Below are 19857 nucleotides of genomic sequence, written 5' to 3'. Positions count from 1 at the left end.
TACCCAGATTGCAAATTTCCCATTTCCTGTCACTTATCTCTGCCACCTCCCTCATTCTTGAGCTGCCAGGCCAAAACAGTTCAAACAGATAAAGACACAGTTAATTTGTTGAAGAGAACAGAGCTCTCCAGTAAACAACTTCTTCCTAGATCTTACTTTGTAGAGATGACTGGAAATACATCAGCAGAGTAAGAGTTGGATCAACTTATTGTACCATGTTCATTAGGTCTGCACCGATGTAGCAAGTTAACTCATTTTTCTTTCTTCTGCCATTTATAGGACAAAAAGAGGTGATGATGCAATAGCTACAGAAACATTTTGTGGGTGATGGATTTGTAACTCAGTGTCTATGTTTTTAGAATTAAGGAGAGAGAAGATGGCAGCTGTGCAGGGTTATCCATTCAGTATCAGTGATGTAGTATGTCACAAAGGGATGGATTTCAGAAAGCCCGTGCTCAGACTTTCTGAATTATTGTCATGATGAGTGAAGACGTTACCATGTTTTAAGTGATGAGTGTAAAACAGCTGTATCCTTTATCAAACTTAGTTATAAGGGTGGCTGTGCACGGTGGCTCATGCCTGTAATCCCAGTGCTTTGGGAGGTCGAAGAGGGAGGATCACCTGAGGTCAGGAGTTTGAGATCAGCCTGGACAACAAGACAAAACCCTGTCTCTACTAAAAATACAAAAATTAGCCAGGCATGGTGGCAGGTGCCTGTAATCTCAGGTACTCAGAAGGCTGAGGCAGGACAATTGCTTGAACCCAGGAGGCGGAGATTGCAGTGAGCTGAAATGGCACCACTGCACTCCAGCCTGGGTGAGAGGGACACTGTTCCAAAAACAAGCCCAAAACAAAAAACTTAGTTTTAAGGAATAGAAATTATGATCTCACTGCATCACTAACTGATCATTAAAAGCATCTTAATAAGATTCAACATTTTTTTTAAAAAGTAAAAATACACAGAATAACAGTATAGTCTGTGACATACTTGCTTTTTGGCCTCTGTAAGAGTAGAGGGTCAAGAATGGCATGTGGCTTTTCCTTGATAAAGTTCATGTCTCTAGCTCCCAGACTTTGAAAGTTCAAAGTATGTAAAACATAATTTGTACTGAGTTGAGCTTACTGAATAACTACATCAGCATCAGGGGCTTCCAGCAGGTTTGTTTTTTTCTTTTTTTTTCTGAGACGGAGTCTCACTCTGTCGCCCAGGCTGGAGTGCAGTGGCACAATCTCGGTTCACTGCAACCTCTGCCTCCCGGGTTCAAGCGATTCTCTTGCCTCAGCCTCCTGAGTAGTTGGGGCTAATTTTTGTATTTTTAGTAGAGACGGAGTTTCACCATGTTGGCCAGGATGGTCTCGATCTCTTGACTTCGTGATCCACCCGCCTCGGCCTCCCAAACTGCTGGGATTACAGGCTTGAGCCACTGCGCCCTGCCAGGGGCTTCCAGCAGGTTTCTAACCTGATGATTTAAGGGAAAGAATTGGATGGGAGCTAGGTTGGGGTCCTGCCAACAGTGCTTTCATGTCCACATAAGCTTGAGTCACATGGAGTGGAAAGCTGAACCTAGGTCTCTGGAAGTCCCAGCTGGTATTCTCACAGACCTATGTTCTCTCTAGAGAGGTCACTACTAATAGTGTTCTCAGAATTCATAAAAGGTTTGTTTTTACTACTACTAGATAGGGATATAATTGGCCTTGGCAGTAACCATAGATGTGTGACTTTAAACAGGTCAATTGGCCTCCCTGAGCCTCATCTATAAAATGAAGCGACTGAATTGTATGAATCCTTGAGAGAATATGAGTACTTAGCATGTTTCCTATTGCATAGTTGGTGTCCAAAAGTTCGTTTGCTCTGTATTAAACTATACTGAGGCTACAAAAATTTGGAGTTCTAATAATAATTCCTTTGGTTATTTGGTTTGGTTATTAATTTGGTTATTTCCAAAATAACCATCATTATATTCAATAAACCCATGTGTAACTGATCCTAAGTAGAAACCATAGCACCGAGATCCAGTCCTCAAGGATGTAATAATTCTATGTTAGGAGCAACATGATATACTCAACCATAATAAGGATGATTACTCTTTAGTTCCACAGAAGGACCAAATTCAAATGGCAGTTCAGGAGGAAGAGAGTTTTTGGCTGCAAGGAAACTTGAAAGTGTTTATGGAAGAAAGAGCACTTGAGTCTTTTTTCTTTTTTTGAGATGGAGTCTCACTTTGTCGCCCAGGCTGGAGTGCAGTGGCAAGATCTTGGCTCACTGTAACCTCCGCCTCCTAAGCTCAAGTGATACTCCTGCCTCAGCCTCCTGAGTAGCTGGGACTACAGGTGTGCACTACCATGCACGGCTAATTTTTCTATTTTTAGTAGAGATGGGGTTTCATCATGTTGACCAGGATGGTCTTGATCTCTTGACCTCATGATCTGCCTGCCTCGGCCTCCCAAAGTGTTGGGATTACAGGTGTGAGCCACCACGCCTGGCCTTTCTTTTTTTTTTTTTTTTTTTTTGAGATGGAGTGTTGCTCTGTTGCCCAGGCTGGAGTGCAGTGGCACAATCTCAACTCACTGCAATCTCCGCCTCCCGGGTTCGAGCAATTCTCCTGCCTCAGACTCCCGAGTAGCTGGGATTATAAACATGTGCTACCATGCCCAGCTAATTTTTGTATTTCTAGTAGAGACAGTATTTCATCATCTTGGCCAGGCTGGTCTTGAACTCCTGACCTCGTGATCCACTGGCCTCGGCCTCCCAAAGTGCTGGGATTACAGGTGTGAGCCACCGACCCAGGCCCACTTGACCTTTTTCTAAAATGCTAGACAGATGAGGTGTAGACAGATACAAACAGGACGAAGGTCCAGGACTAAAGACATTCCAGACTTGGGGAATGATAGATGGATGAGTGCAAAGTGGAGAGTGTAAGCTGCCCAGCTGGACCGGAATGCAGACTGTTGGGAGATAAGGATGAAAATGTGGGCTCGGAGACCATACAAAACCTCTGAGCACTTTACTTTGGCTTTTATCCTGTAGGCAATAAGGCATCGTTAGCGCTGAAATGCAGCCAGCGCTATGTTGGGGCTGGATTACTCTCAAAATCACTGGGAGGGCAGCAGGGCAAACCAGAGGTGTGGCAATCAGCACGGAGGCTATTCTCACTTGTGTGGAGGCCGTGGGACTAGAAAGCACTTGAATAGGTGTGGTTTCAATCAAACATGTTTTGGGGCTTTTAGTAAGTGACATGTAAGTTGCTGACTATGCAAGTTGGTGACTTGCACAGTCACTTACTAAAGATGAGGACAGGGAGTATATTTTAAAACGTTTAGTGGAAAGGAACTCTTAGATTTTGGAGCAAGGCCTGTTATGGCTTTAGAGTACAAAGAAAAGTCATGGAGAATGTCATCACAGCCTTGCCTTAAGATGGTGCCACACTACCGCAGGCACAGGACAAAGAACTGAATTTGGATGATGGTGACAGCAATGACAAGAGAAAAAATGCAAGGCTGTGTGAGAGGAAAATCCACAGGAATTGGTCTAATTACATGCAAAGGGTGAAGGACTAGAAATCTGAGTCTCGGATGATGACGGCAGTAATGACTGGGAGTAAATTCATAAATGCATTTTTTTTTTGTAAACCAAGAATAATTTTGTTATTTAAAACAAATTCTGCCACAGCCAACTTCTATTTATAAGTACATTTCTAACAACATTTAGATATTACACATTCATTTTTAAGTATTAAGAAAATTAGGGCTTTTCAATTGAGGTGAAAGACTGTCTTTGAGATAAAGTATCTCTATCTGGTGATGCTGTGGAATACTAACCAGTTGTTCTCACAAAATAACATGCAGGCAAAGCAATTCCAAAAGGCAGAAGTTCATTTCTACTAAATACTATGTAAACATTAAAAACAAGTACAAAAATAAATATTAAAAGTTTTGCTTTTATTTAAAATAAAATGCATTTATACAGTCTTTGAACCATGGATTATTGAACAATACTGGTAATCCACCTCTCCCTCGCACCCTTTTGGGCTATGTGAGCTAGGAATTTTCTGACTAGCACCAATACAGATTGTAACAGCGCAACAGACTAGAACATGGCCAGTCCAGGCATTAGAGTTAAGGACATTGTGGCAAATCATGATCAAAATGAAGTCATTCTTAATTTAGTAGATATTAAAACTGCACATTAATTATATCTCTTAAAGGCATTTAATTAATGCAGAGATTGCTACATTTAAGCCATTTGCTAGTTGTGAGTAGTTTTTAAAAAACTGTACAATTTTATAAAATTTGTGTTTGTACATTAGTTACACAAAATGCATACTTCATAGAACTTTACTTCATATTGTAATGCAAAGAGTTGCATATTTTAGGCAGACAGTGATTATGCTGGTGAATACTAAAAGTGTAATACAGTATGGTGTAAAAATAAAAACACGAGACAATATACACAACATGCTTATTCAAGGACAAAAACAAATCAAGCACGACGGACTAATAGCATTTTCCTTCAAGGTCAAACACAATGACATTACTAAATATCAGGCCTCCTGCATGCCTGATTTATTTGGGGGTAGGGGGAGGAATTAAATGGCTACCAGAAGTAGGATATTTTAAAACATGATATCAAATTAAACATACATTAAATCACATGCATTAGACATGATAAATAGAGTTCATATAGGTTAAGCCCTGGTTAGCTTTAAAATAGATGGCTTGTTTCTTACAGTTTGGCTAGCTTAAATCAGTGATGGTTTGTTCCTGATTTGCCTAGTATTTCAGTTTTCAATTCATGGCCCTAAGGAATGTGTGCCAAATTCAAGTTTATTATATCATGATAGATTAATAGTCGTGCTTGTTTAGTGCACATATTAACTGGTCTTGTAAGGCAAAGAAGTTTTCATGATAAAATGATAAATTTCAAGCTTACTTTATTAAGCAGCATATAACAAACAGCTTTTAAAGTTAAATATTGTTATGGCCGTGGAGTTTCATTAAACAGTATTTCTATTCACACCCAACCACTGGTAAGTTTGTAGAACATCTCTTCATCTAAACTCTCATTTTGGTCTTTTGCACGTGTTGAGAGAAATATGTAGCCACCAATGAATTCATGAACCACTTTGCAATCTACTTCAGTACAAATGAAGGACAACCGTACTTCATCTGCAAACTCTACGGTGACCTGGAACAAAGACAAGAACCATCAGTGCTGTCCCAAATGCTAGGTGGCTGGGTCCACACAAAACTACTGTGCTACTTAAAGTCTGTCCTATCACAAAATACTTGTTGATCCTCAAATAATCAGTCTGTCTAAAACCTGAACTAATAATGCCTTTAAGTCCCAAAGAAGAAGCTAAGTTTATTGCCCTTCCCCTACACTTTAAGTTTTCATGTTCTGAAAAGGAAGACTAGGAATGCAAGGGTTTTAGGTCATTCAGTTCTCAAATGGTCTCTGGCGATTCCATTAATGAGAATGCCTCTCTTCAAGTCGTGGAGGAAAGCCTACTTCCTGTGTTTTAATATTCGCTTCAGATATTTAAACTTTAGGTAATCACGTTTGAGTATTTCAGAAATATAGATTCTTTGAAGTAATAGGAATTGATACAATAAATCCAGTATGATCCTAAACCAAATGACTTAGTAGTAAAAGATGGTTCATTTTAAATGATATTCGTGTACTCCAAGACCAGGGGCAACATGATGTACAGTGGTAAATGTGCCAGGTTTTTAAGCCTAAAGCATCTGAGTTTGAAATGATTCTGTAGTTACTTTGTGCATGGTCATAGACAATGATGGCCCTCAGGTCTCTATATTGCAGTGTCTTCATTTGTAACGTACAGTAATCCAACTACCTTAAAAGGCTGTGACGAGGTTTAGAGACAGGGTACTAATGTAAGCCTCTAGTATCATGTCTGGCACAGGGTAGGCATTCAACAAATAGTAGCTGCTATTTCTGAGTGGATCGGCTTTATCCATTATAGAAAGACAAAAAAGGCAACATTCTAAGAAAATTATGCACTTAGAATTTTAGTAACTGGGCTAATTATGAAATAGGCAAATTTAAGTGAGAAATGAATAGTCAACCATGGTCTGTCTGTACTTTAAGAGGTGGTGGTACAAATAATCAGAATTTATAGGCCTTTTTATTCTTAATGTACTAATTTGTATCAGAAGGACTATATTGAAGCAACATTGTTACACGAGTTTACCATTTTGATTTCCCAGTTGACATTCCACTGTTTCATGTTGCTGAAACGCCATGTTTTAATTGCATCTCCAGTGCTGGCATCCATCCGAATCAGTCTGTTGTATGCAATTCCAATAAGTTCTTCTTTTTTGCCCCCTTGGAACCTATAACATTTAAGAAAAGAACAGTTAAAAGCATGTTGTGGGGGAACATGTTGGACTGCTTTTCTTCAAGATAAGTGTTCTCTCTAACCCTAAAAGAATACTATTCTCTTTTTTTTTTTTTGAGACGGAGTCTCACTCTGTCGCCCAGGCTGGAGTGCAGTGGCAGGATCTCGGCTCACTGCAAGCTCCGCTTCCTGAGTTCACGCCATTCTCCTGCCTCAGCCTCCCGAGTAGCTGCGATTACAGGCGCCCGCTACCACGCCCGGCTAATTTTTTGTATTTTTAGTAGAGATGGGGTTTCACCGTGTTAGCCAGGATGGTCTCGATCTCCTGACCTCGTGATCCACCCACCTTGGCCTCCCAAAGTGCTGGGATTACAGGCGTGAGCCACTGTGCCTGGCCAAGAGTGCTATTCTCTTAGTAGTAAAACAAACACAATTATCTTGAATTTTTAATGTAGAAATTAAAAGCTTACAAAATACATTCTAACAGTCTTTGAATTCTACTGTAATATGAGTTAATGGGTCTACATAGGTATGCTTTAAATGTTTAATATCTAATTACATGACGTAGATTAAGCAAAAATGCAGATTAAGGTTTACATATAGATGCTTAGAACCACTGACCTTGCAATGAAGTGAGTGATGCCAAATTCAGGTAATGACTGCCAAGCTTGAATAAATCTCATCTTGGCTTCAATGAGACTCATCTGAGCTACATTCTGATGGGCCTCCAAGATTCTCGCTGTTATCTAAACATGATTAAACATCACCTTTACCATTGAACATTATTCTCTCATGGGAGAATTGAGACAAAAGATCAAAAGATTGAATTATGCACCCTGTACCCCAAAATCATATTGTACGAGTTGAAATAAAAATATCTGAAGGTACATTTGGACATTGTAATAATGTAATGTATAATGATTTTTCAAAATAAGTCTTAATTTCAGCTTTCATATATCAACAAAAAGTACTATTAGGAGTACATAGTTGCCACACTTGAGACATATTCCAAATGCATACACATAACAGTACTACTATTATAGAACAGCACATTCTAATCCACATATACATGAGTTTTAATTAAATTTAGCACTACGTCTATAATCAGAATGAATACCTGGAATACATGTTTCTAGCAGGAATATTTGTTAGCAGCTTTAAGGTACTTGAAATCACCATAATCATTTTTATTTTAAATTTAAATTTCACTACTGGGGTAAATTCCATGAGGGATTTGTGGCTATGAGTTTTTATTTATTCTTTTTCTTTTTTGGTAAATATGGAGAACTTACCAAATCTCTTACATAGCCTGGCTGTAGATGGCAATGCGAGGAAAGAAAAAGGAAGCAGAAAGAAAAAAAAAGGCAATCAGAAAAAATGGCAATGAAGCAAAGAAAAAGTTGTGGTCACCTGCAAACCAAAATTCCAGCCAAAAGTCATGCAAAAAACTACTTTAGGTAGAAACCAAGCAAAGTAAATGCAAGAATGAAAAATGAAGATGAGGAAGCAGCAATTACTTTCCATTTAGAACACTGAGAAACACTCCACATTATTTTAGAATATTAAGTGTTGCTAAAGAACCTAAGGGTAGAAATTTGTAGGGAGAAGATAAAAAGAGCAAATATTTCTTTCCCCCTACATCATGTACCCAGTTCTCACTGGTTAGGGTAAAGCCAATTATTTTAGTAGCAAAATAAAAGTATCCAAAAGCCTTTAAAGTCTTCTCAGATTTAGTCAGATAATATGATCCATGCACTGCTTTTCAGAAATAAGAATTTGAAGGCATAAAATAAGTGCAGTGCCCATCTGTTTCTTTTTTTACACAAGAAAAGCAAACCCCTCAGTTACCATGTGTTTTTTGCATCCTTTTTCCTGGAAGGGAAAATAAAGAGATGCCGTACACTACATGAGGAATTTCGGCTTTATGGCATTAGTCATTTCCATTTAGATTAACATAAATCAACATATAGAGTAATTCTTCAAAATTTAAAAATCCAGTTTGAGAGTCATATTTATTTAAAAATACCCATAGCATGTTTAGTTAATATATGTATAATTGAAGGGAATTAAAGTAGGTTAAATACAACAGGTTATTTTGATAGACCCAAAAGACAACTATGAGTCTATGCCCTGGTAGGGAAGAATGTCCTTGTGGCCTGCACATCTTCCTACAGACTCCAGAATGCAACTGGATATAGCTTAATAATTACTGAGCACCATGTCCAGTGTGACTAGTGTGGTATCTGACACACACTAGCAACTAAACTTCTGAATGTCACTACTTACTAGGCGCCAGGGTAATAACATCATGGTCGCTACTCTCTGGAAACAATTTTTTTTTTCTTTTTTTCTGAGACAAGAGTTTCACTCTTGTCACCCAGGCTGGAGTGCAATGGTGCCATCTTGGCTTACTGCAACCTCCACCTCCCGGGTACAGGTGATTCTCCTGCCTCAGCCTCCCAAGTAGCTGGCATTATAGGCGTGCACCACCACGCCTGGCTAATTTTTGTATTTTTAGTAGAGATGGGGTTTCACCATGTTGGCCAGGCTGGTCTCGAACTCCTGACCTCAAGTGATCCACCCACCTCGGCCTCTCAAAGTGCTGGGATCACAGGTGTGAGCCACTGTGCCTGGCCAACAATTTGTAAGTCTATTCCAGCAGTGTGGTGGCTCACACCTGTAATCCCACTGCTTTGGAAGGCCAAGGCAGGCGGATCACTTGAGCTCAAGAGTTTGAGACCAGTCTAAGCAACATAGCAAGACCCCGTCTCTACAAAAAAATACAAAAATTAGCCTGGAGTGGCAGTGTGTGCCTGTGGTTCTGGTTACTAGGGAGGCTGAGATGGGAGGATTGCTTGAGCCTGGGAGATGGAGGCTGCAGTGCACTTGAGCTACGATGGTGCCACCGCACTCCAGCCTGGGAGACAGAGAGACTCTGCCTCAAAAAGAACAAAATACACATCAAAAAATCTAACCTATAACTCTAGTGAGAGAAAGGAGGGTTAAAAACGTGCATTTGATTAGATGGCAACATGAAAGGCAAGGCCAGAAGGATTTTTAACCATGGACCACACACAAACTGTCCTCCTGTCCGTTAAAGAGAAATCTTCATCTTTGTTCTCAGGAGAATTTTCAGTTGATAGTTTCTAGTCAAGAACTATCATTTAGAAGACTTCTGAGAAAACAAGTAGTTGACAGTGAAAACAATGTGTGGCAGTTCTCGTTTAAGCTCTTTTATCTCCCTGATACCTTACTGTGAAATGATAAAATTGGTCAGGTTTGAAATTACTTATTGCCTTTGAAGGCAAATAAGTTCACTGTTAGAAACAAGATTCTGTATAAATAATTTTAAAATATTTAAATACGAATGAAAAATGAAATTAGCACTTGCTTTACTTTCCCTTTTTAACTTACAATCTACATTCCATACAGTTCCCCAGGGCAGCATTTCCTCCATTCCTTACTACTCCCACACCATATGACCACGGGATAAACAATTTCGAGGCTTACACAACCTCTGAGACTTAAAGACAAATATTCTGTGATTAAAACTTCTGAACATTTAGGTAGAAATAATTTCAGACCCACATAATAATTATATTTTAAGGAATTAATAAGTGTTCTGGGCATTTCATTGAGCCTTTTTAGTATGTTTTAAAATTATTCCTTAACAAAGATTAAAGCAAAATTAGATAAAAACAAAATGTTTATTTTAAAGGTCTTTATCCCCCCACCCCCAAACTGAAGGCTTTTCCTTTTACGGCATGATGTTGGGGGCAGAGAATACCAGGGCCTATCCCAAGTGAAATTCCCCTGTAAAGGACTTTTTATGTTGTACCAAAGAACCATTTTCCTAAGTAGCAGCCCTTTTATGGTATTAGTTTCCAAAGAAAAGAATTTTAAACAGAGTGAACAAAAGCAAATTTCAATGAAAATTTACCAAACTGTAACTATGTGTAAAATTTTGGTTAGGTTCTGACCGATAACGTTAAGAAAAGACACGGCTAAAAATGTATTCTTGTAAAGTTTCTTTCTAAAGCTGGAAAAGCCAGTTTCAACAAGAGTAGGTATTATAGATTTTGTTGAGAAATGCTGGCTGCACTTTATGTCACATTTACTTAATTATATACGGAATAAAATGAAATAAATTAAGGAATACAAAGCATTGAGACCATATTCAATTCCCTAAAATGTGTGAAAGAACACCATGTTAACAGAATGATTTCTGCAAGTTTAGAGTAAGTTCTCAACTATTCTGCGTCCTTATCTGTTCTATTAAAATGATAAAGATTTTTTTTAAATGACCAACTTAAACTGACTAAAGGTTACTTTATTTTCTACAGATTGAGTATCCATTATCCAAAATTCTTGGGACCAGAAGAGTTCTGGGTTTCAGATTTTCTTGGATTTTGGAATATCTGCATTATACTTACCAGGTGAGGATCCCAAATCTGAAATCCAAAACGTGCCAATGAGCACTTGAGAGTCATGTTGGCACTCAAAAAGTTTCCAATTTTGGAGGATTTCAGAGGTTCAGATTAGGGATATTCTGTATTTTATATTCTAACCACCTGATACAAAATTAAGACTAAAAAGTTTTGTTTAAGAGGGGAAAAACAAAGTTATGTACAAAATTATAAAAACAAACCAGCAGAAAACAGTAGATGAAGTAAAATGAAGCAAGTACCTGCTTGTTCTTATACTTTTTTAGATAGCGGGGAGACACCAAACATTCAGGATTTATATCAGTCGTGATCTGCTCTGGTATTAACTGGGGATCTGGGTTTAAATGCTGCATCTTCAGAAAGGAAAGAATATTCTGAACTTCTAAGTTGTAAGAACTGTCCGCCATTGTCTTGCCTTTAGAGGCTAATCTGCAGGCTGCCATCCAGTGCGCATACTGTTTTTCCTGGAGAAAAGAAATACTGATGTGTGCAATGTATCACGAGGTGGGTCTTTCAAGTATAAAATATAAGGATGACTGGTCAACTCATTTAGAAATACAAGAAAACTGAAGTGTATTCTTAACTGGAAAACTTACATTGTCACAACGAAGCCAGATTTCATTCATGCCTTCTGCAACTGGAATCAGGAGTTTAATGTTAAATTTTTGGCCCGAAATGTTTACATCTGGGGTAACTTCACATCCTATAACAAAAAATTTTTAATTATTAAAATGGCTAAATTTACTTTTAAGAAATCTCAAGTCAATACAAGCAGCCCTCATTTTGTGGCATCTTAACATGTTGGATTTTGCCATAGTATTTTATGAAGGCATCTGCTGCAGAAGGTAACATACACTTCATACTTGGGAAGCTGGAATGAAAACAACTGTATTCAGGCCAGGTGTGGTGGCTCATGCCTGTAATCTCAGCACTTTGGGAGGCTGAGGCGGGCAGATCACCTGAGTCAGGAGTTTGCGACCAGCTGACCAACATGGTGAAACCATGTCTCTACCAAATACAAAAAATTAGCCAAGGGTGGTGGTGGACACCTGCAATCCCAGCTACTTGGGAGGCTGAGGCAGGAGAATCGCTTGAACCTGCGAGATGGAGGATGCAGTGAGCTGAGATCGCGCCATTGCACTCCAGCCTGGGCAACAAAAGCGAAACTCTGTCTCTTCAGAATTTCACTTTGTAGGAGGCTTTACAGAAAGGAGTGCAGATTTACTGAACTAGGTGTTAGATAATGGCATAACAGTTGACATAAACAAGTAGTAACAGTATAATAAATATAGCGAAGTAGAGCTCTGCAGTCAGAGAGACTTGGGTTCCAGATCTTTCTTTGTCACTTATTAATAATAATTATGGGCCATTTAACTTCTCTAAGTCGACATTTCCTGACCTTGAACTCTACCTCACAGGGATGATTTAAGGATAAATAATACACATGTCAAAGCTTCCTAAAGCTTATTCCAATTGTCTGAGAATGACATGAACAAAGCACAATGTCATATGATCATGCAGTAGGCTCTACGAAGAAAATTTTAAACTGTTAGTAGGGCTTGCTTTTTCAATTCTTCTTGGCACAGAGTATAAGAAGATCATACACACTCCACATCCAGAAGAACAAATGTTAAAATTGTCATTTTCCCCGTCTACATAAATATTTTAGTATTAAATAAAAAGAACACTTTAGATAAAGGAGAGGCCCTCTTTATTCTCCTCCCCAGAAGCAACTCCTACCATGAATTTGGTAGATTCCCCCCTGCCCTTTGTTTTCTTTTAAAAATATTTACTACATATAAATTTCTTCCTTTATATCTCCTTTTATACAGGCTTTAGAATGATGAGAACATGTGTGGCGAACTGTTTAACGTGCAAAGTTGAAAGAGTTGTTTGAAAGTATACAATCTTCTGCACAAATATCATTAATAATTCAAGAGGGTTTACAGTAAAAAATTCCATCATAATTAGGCCTCTTTTAAAAAAACAAGAAAACTAAACCGGGAGAGACAAACTGGGTGCTAACTCAGGCACTAGCATAGGTTCAGAGGCCTACAGGGGTCACATCCCAAACACTCATTCCATGCCACCTCGGCTACTACTTCCACGGCAACCACTGGACTTCCTCAGTTACCCAATTAGTGTACTTCTGAAAGATGAAATGCAAACAGCCATTCTGATCACAATCTCTAATCCTAACTCTCATCAAACTCTTTGAGGAACCCTATGCTGCAACCCCTCCACTTTCTCCCCAACAGCAACAGAAGGAAGCAACAGCTCCCTCCTTCCCAACCAGCCTGGATCACATACACTGGACATCAACTCCAACTGCCGAGACTCACTGTCTTCACATTGTACATTCTCCTAGCAAAATCTGCACCCTAGGTAAATAAATCCCTCTAACTTTTCCTTGCCTATACTCAGGCTGCTTAGCACTGCAAGATGGGAAGGAGCAAGAAAAAAAGGTTTCACTAGAGATTCATGGATACCAACCTCAACTGGACCCTTTATGCTTGCATCCTTCTGTGCTTATAGGCATTTTCAACAATGCCTATTTCAAATCTTCTCAGACATCCTACAATGTCACTTAGTCTCAAGGGACAACTCCACCTCTTATGTCTCCAAGAAAATGAAAGCCACCAGAAGTTAAGTCCATCCATTTCCTGCCACCTTACAAGATAAACTTAGCTGTCCTTGCTTCCACACAGTGCAAGAGGCATCCCTCATCCTCCAGCTTTCCTATCCAAGTGGGCTGGGTTCATTACCATCCCAGCAACCCTGCTCCACCACTGAGATCCTCCCTCTCAGACACTAGATTTCCTTCTTTCTACTACCACATTTCCATCAGCATTAATTTCCTTGAGTCTCTCCCATCTTACACCACAACATACCCCCCTCTTCTGTTACCTCTTTCCCCCTTCCTTGTCATAGATGAGGTTCACTAAAAAGCTTTGCCTCTTTTTTTTTTTTTTTTTTTTTTAAATAGAGACAGGATTTCACCATGTTGCCCAGGCTGTTCTCAAACTCCTGGGCTCAAGCAACCCACCACCTGCCTTGGCCACCCAAAATGTTGGGATTATAAGCATGAGCCACCGTGCCCAGCCATTTTTGTCTCTTATTTACTTCTCAATGACTGTACTTTGGCTCCATACTCAATAAACCACTGAAGTCTACTTAACTTGTTCTTATCAAGGTCACGAGCTACATGGCTAGATACTATGTTGGCCTAACTACCTTACTTTACTACAGTACTGGACACTGTTGACTACTCTGTCCTTTTGAAACACTTTTTTTTTTTTTTTTTTGAGATGGAGTCTCGCTCTGTCGCCCAGGCTGGAGTGCAGTGGTGCAATCTCGGCTCACTGCAAGCTCCGCCTCCCGGGTTCACACCATTCTCCTGCCTCAGCCTCTCCGAGTAGCTGGGACTACAGGTGCCCGCCACCACGCCCGGCTAATTTGTTGTATTTTTAGTAGAGATGGGGTTTCACTGTGGTCTTGATCTCCTGACCTCGTGATCCGCCCGCCTCGGCCTCCCAAAGTGCTGGGATTACAAGCGTGAGCCACCGCGCCCGGCCGAAACAACTTTTATCTTAGCTTTCATCATACTTCATTGCCATAGTCTTCCTATGCATTTTTTTTGTTTGTTTCCTTTGCAAGGTCCCCTTCTTCTAACCTGCCCTGTCTCTTAAACATGGGTGATCTGCAGGGTTCTATTCTTTGTCTTGTCTTCTCACATTACAGACAACCATTGCAATGGCTGCACTTACCATTACTGCTAACTGCTACCCTATCAGTATCTGTAGCATGTGCATCTCTCCCCTAATCCAATGTCTACAGGCTAGCTCCAAATAGATATCCCACAGGCACCTCAAATTCAAAATATCCCCAAATTAAACTCATCTTTCCCCCCAAACCCAGCTTTTTCTACATTCTTCTCATCTTCTACATTCTTATCTCAGTATCACACTATCCACCCAATTGCACAGGTCAGAAAAATGACCCCACTTCAACCTCCTCCCAAATAAATCACCCAGACTATTGACCAAACTTCCTCAGTATCTATTCAATCTGCCCCTTTTCTCATCCCATGTTGATTACCTGAATTTGGATTACTATCATCTCTCTAAAATGACTCCTCTGCACCATAACTGGTATAAATATGGATCTTGTCATTTTTGTGTTAATATTCTTTCAGTGACACGTCACTGCTGCCAGTTCAAAAAACAATCTCCTTACCATTTTTACCATCTAATGTCTGCCAGTTTCTTCTGTGACTATCTCTCATATTAGCAGGAATCAGATTCAATAGCTATTAAGGAAGTATTCATCCTTCCCCTTAAATTCTATTTTCCAGCAGCACAAAACCCTCCAGGCTTTTTTTTTTTTTTTTTTTTTTTTTTTTGAGATGGGGTCTGGCTATGTTGCCCAGGTTGGTCTTGAACTCCTGGGCTCAAGTGATGCTCCCACCTCAGCCTCCTGAGTAGCTGGGATTACAGGCATGTGCCACTGTGCCCGGCTCACCATCCCTGATGAAGTCTCTCCATCCTCACTGAAGATTAAGTTATAGAACACCCTTACCCCTTGCTCCTTTCCTTTCCAAAGTACTATTTATTACCCCAATTGTAATTTTATCTCCCCAACATACTCTAATCCATCCTGAGGATTGAGACTGTAAGTGGTTCTTCCTTGTATCTCTAGTACCCAGCACAGTTTGTAGCACAGGAGTTCACTTAGTATTAGCTAAAATGAATTTTTAAGAACTTTGCATTTTAGATCTCTATGAAGCCTTGGCATCCAGTCTAACACTCTCATTTCTCAGAAGAAGATAGTATAGGCCCAGATGTGCTATCTTTCCAAAATCACAGATCTAAACCAGGTGTAGTGGTGTGCACCTGCAGTGTCAGCTACTCGGGAGGCTGAGGTAGAAGGATCACTTGAGCCCAAGAGTTGGAGATAAGCGTGCATAACATAGTCTCAAAAAATGAAACAACGAAAATCATAGGTCTTGTTTAGTAGAAGAGCAGCATCCAGGCCATTTGATTCTCGGTCAAGGTGTTATCAGTGTGGTGCCTGTGATGAGTGTGATGATCAGTGTGATGAGTCCTTTGAGAGTACTTGGGAGCAGTGGAATGAAAACTGAGAACAGCTTATAAACTCATTAATTCCATGCCAGGACTTGACCTCTTAGTTATACAGAAAGAAGGTTAAGATATAACAGGGACAGTGAGAACAGGGGCCAGAAGACAGATCTAGTCTCAAAGTCAACAGTGGATCATTTATGCTGGTCCTGGGCAGCTGAAGAGGGAAGCAGGAGAAGGCTGCAACAGATCCTGAGAGCAACAAAGAATGACAGAGACCCAAAAGTGAAATGTCTGTGACTGAGAGAGGAAGGTAGTGAGCCTAATTAAGAGTTTCAGGTAAATTACAGAATTCCAACATGTGGGAATAACAATTGTCTACCCAGGACTGAGTTTTTCTATTTTTTTAAAATTTGTGTAACTTTAAAAGCAATAGTTTAAGTGACTACTAGGCAGAGCTCATGTACTAGGGTACAGATGTCAACACTGTGTTGAAATACAGTAAATCTATCCTAATGTACGATATACAGTCACGCATTGCATAACAGCATTTCGGTAAACAACAAACTGCACATACGACAGCCACAGTGCCCTCATAAGACTATAATGGAACTGAAAAATACTGCCTAGTGACACTGTAGCTGTATCATAGCTCATATCTGTGTAAACTTATTCTGCTGCCAGTAATAGAAAGATGTAGCATGTACAATTACAAATAGTACATAATACCTGATAATGATAAATGACTACGTTACTGGTTTATGTATTTACTATACTATTGTTTTCATCATTATTTTACAATGTACTTCTACTTAAATAAAAAAGTTAACTGTAAAACAGCCTCAGACAGGTCTTCAGGGGGATTCCGGAAGAAGACACTGTTACCAGAGGAAATGACAGCTCCATGCTTGTTACTCCCCGTGAAGACCTTCCAGTGAGACACGACGCGGAGGTGAAGGACAGTGATGTTGATGATCCCAATCTCGTGGAGGCCTAGGCTAATGTGTGTGCCTGTGATTTAAGCTAACAAAAGGTTAAAAAAAAATAAAAATCTAAATACAAAAAAAGCATATAGAATAAGGATATAAAGAAAATATTTTTGTATAGCTGTACAATGTTTAAGCTAAGTGTCACTAGAAAAGGGTCAAGATGTTAAAAGTAGTTATAAAGTTACAGTAAGCAAAGGTTTGAAGAAAGAAAATTATTGAATAAAGTTTATAGTAGTGTATAGTAATGTCCTAGGCTTTCATATCCACTCACACCCAGAGCAACTTCCAGTCCTGCAAGCTCCATTCACGGAAACTGCTCTATAGAAGTGTACCTTTTTTTTTTTTTTTGGAGATGGAGTTTCGCTCTTGTTGCCCAGGCTGGAGTGCAATGGCGTGATCTTGGCTCACCGCAACCTCCGCCTCCCGGGTTCAAGCAATTCTCCTGCCTCAGCCTCCTGAGTAGCTGGGATTACAGGCATGTGCCACCATGCCCAGCTAATTTTGTATTTTTAGTAGAGAAGGGGTTTCTCCATGTTGGTCAGGCTAGTCTCGAACTTACGACCTCAGGTGATCCACACGCCTCAGCCTCCCAAAGTGCTGGGATTATAGGCATGAGCCACTGCGCCCAGCCAACTTGTACCTTTTCTAGATTTAGATATGTTTAGATAACAAATACTATTGTGTTACAGTTGTCTACAGTATTCAGTACAGTAAAATGCTGTACAGGTTTGTAGCCTAGGAGCAATCAGCTATACCATATAGCCTAGGTGTGCAGTAAGCTTACGTTGTCTTTTGATCTTCAGCATTAAGGACATTTAGAGTTTCCTTATTCTACAGGGGCTGCCTCCTTGTCTGTTTTGGATTCTGCCTTATTTTAAGCCACGTTGTAGTCATCCCTGGGCTTTCTTCTTCGACATCCTGCTCTTCCTCACCCTCACTGATGACAGGCTGGTCCCACTCAGAGTCCTCAGCCTCTGAATTTTCCTGGCTCGCCAGTGGGGTAGCTGACACTTTCAGGGTTTGGGCAAGTCCTTCCCCTTCCCCTTCCCCGACACCTCTTCCTCACACAGTTCTGTCTTTGCTCAGCCTGGCTTCTGAGGCCACTTCAGGATATTCCTCAGAGGCTTCTAGCTGACACCTTACACATTATGGTTTGTGTAAGTACACACACTCCATAATGTTCACACAATGACAAAATCACCTGGTGACACATTTCTCAGAATGTATCCCTACTGTTAAATGACACATGACTGTACTAAGTACAATTTAGAAATATGAATCAGGAAAAGCACCTCTGTGTTTTAAGTGTTAAATGAGATTGTTTTGGAAGTCATTTTTGTGAAATCAGTCTGGAGCCCTTTTCCCTGGTGCTGTTGTCCACATCTGAACACTTCGAGTTAGAAGGGCAGATACCGCCTTATCTACAAAAATATGTGTACATACAAAGGTACCCAAGGAAGAGATGGGCTGGGCCACTAGGAATAACTCAGAACTGGCTTGCCAAGGATGGCGCAACCTTTGCTATAATCAAGCAGGTGGGAAACCAGGAGGCTATGGCTGCAGGTGTTAGCTCCAGAGCCTAGAAATACCTCCCTCCTTTCATTTTCTGTGTCTCTAACCCCTTAGCTTTATTATGAATTTAAGTCTCCCATGAATGCACCTGACTGGAATCTAAGTCTCATTGGAAATGAGTCTAGAAAGTGTATTTTAGTTTTTTGGTCTTTGCTCTAAGGGAAGATACAGTAAGAGGACTGTGGAACAGACAGTGAGGGGCCAGCTGATTGACTGCATCATCCAAAAGGCATGCCAGGTGCCAAGGGTGTGTGCTCACAGGAGAGTGGTCCTCAGGGGATACAGCTTTCTGGAGAAGTGGTATCTACACTGAAAGTGAACCAGGTGATTTTATTGAAAAGTATTACCCCAAGTGAGAAGCTCATTAATGCTCTGCAAAGAAATCACAGTGAGCAGCAGAATGCCATCTACCTGCAGAAGAACCAGACTAATCTGGAGAGGAAATTCGCCTACCAGCTGAGCCAGGGCATCATCAGATGAAAAAGGTGAAGGAGCAGTATGAAGAACCAATAGAAGAAATCACTGAAATAGAAAATTAAGCTGTAGCTCATAGACCTCACTGAAGAAAAGGAAAAACAAAATCCAAAACAAAGCCAATAGCTGAGGCTTCATCCAGGCTTAGCCCAGGCTGTAGGAAGCAGGCCTGCCACAAATGCCCTGAGGGAAAGGAAATGAGCAACCCAAATACCAGCCCCTAGTTCTGAGATAGCTTTGGATTTGAAAAGACAGGACAAGAGAAAACCAATGAGACTCAAGGTGTCAGCTAGAAGCCTCTGAGGAATATCCTGAAGTGGCCTCAGAAGCCAGGCTGAGCAAAGACAGAACTGTGTGAGGAAGAGGTGTCGGGGAAGGGGAAGGGGAAGGACTTGCCCAAACTCTGAAAGTGTCAGCTACCCCACTGGCGAGCCAGGAAAATTCAGAGGCTGAGGACCCTGAGTGGGACCAGCCTGTCATCAGTGAGGGTGAGGAAGAGCAGGATGTCGAAGAAGAAAGCCCAGGGATGACTACAACGTGGCTTAAAATAAGGCAGAATCCAAAACAGACAAGGAGGCAGCCCCTGCAGAATAAGGAAACTCTAAATGTCCTTAATGCTGAAGATCAAAAGACAACGTAAGCTTACTTGACAAGTTAGAAATGCAGAATCCGCTTGGTGCGGTGGCTCACGCCTGTAATCCCAGCACTTTGGGAGGCTAAGGTGGGCAGATCAATTGAGGCCAGGAGTTCGAGACCAGTCTGGCCAACATGACAAAACCTTGCAGCTGGGTGTGGTGGTGCACACCTGTAATCCCAGCTAACGGGGAGGCTGAGGCACGAAAATCGCTTGAACCCGGGAGGCAGAAGTAGCAGTGAGCAAAGATTGCACCACTGCACTCCAGCCTGGGCGACAGAGCAAGACTCCTTCTCAAAAAATAAA

General features: G+C 40.5%; 1 protein-coding gene across 5 annotated transcripts in view; it reads right to left on the bottom strand.

Moving 5' to 3' along the window:
- Positions 1–3918: 3918 nt before the first annotated feature.
- Positions 3919–19857, bottom strand: part of FERMT2 (FERM domain containing kindlin 2) — a 95076-nt gene continuing 79137 nt past the window's right edge. For 3 of the 5 annotated variants that reach the window (XM_032179793.2, XM_032179796.2, XM_032179794.2), the window contains 6 exons: positions 11401–11507; positions 11047–11268; positions 7652–7672; positions 6981–7105; positions 6213–6354; positions 3919–5185 (listed from right to left, as the gene is read on the bottom strand). In XM_032179793.2, the coding sequence (XP_032035684.1) occupies positions 5012–5185; positions 6213–6354; positions 6981–7105; positions 7652–7672; positions 11047–11268; positions 11401–11507 (791 nt within the window). In that variant the 3' untranslated portion in view covers positions 3919–5011. The remainder of the gene's footprint in view (positions 5186–6212; positions 6355–6980; positions 7106–7651; positions 7673–11046; positions 11269–11400; positions 11508–19857) is intronic. The other 2 variants (XM_032179795.2, XM_032179797.2) reach the window with 1 other exon arrangement.

The sequence above is a fragment of the Hylobates moloch genome, unplaced genomic scaffold, assembly GCF_009828535.3.
Source record: "Hylobates moloch isolate HMO894 unplaced genomic scaffold, HMol_V3 SCAFFOLD_16, whole genome shotgun sequence".
Classification (NCBI taxonomy): domain Eukaryota; kingdom Metazoa; phylum Chordata; class Mammalia; order Primates; family Hylobatidae; genus Hylobates; species Hylobates moloch.
The sequence above is the reverse complement of the archived record's forward strand: the minus strand, read 5'-3'. Positions and strand labels throughout refer to the sequence as shown.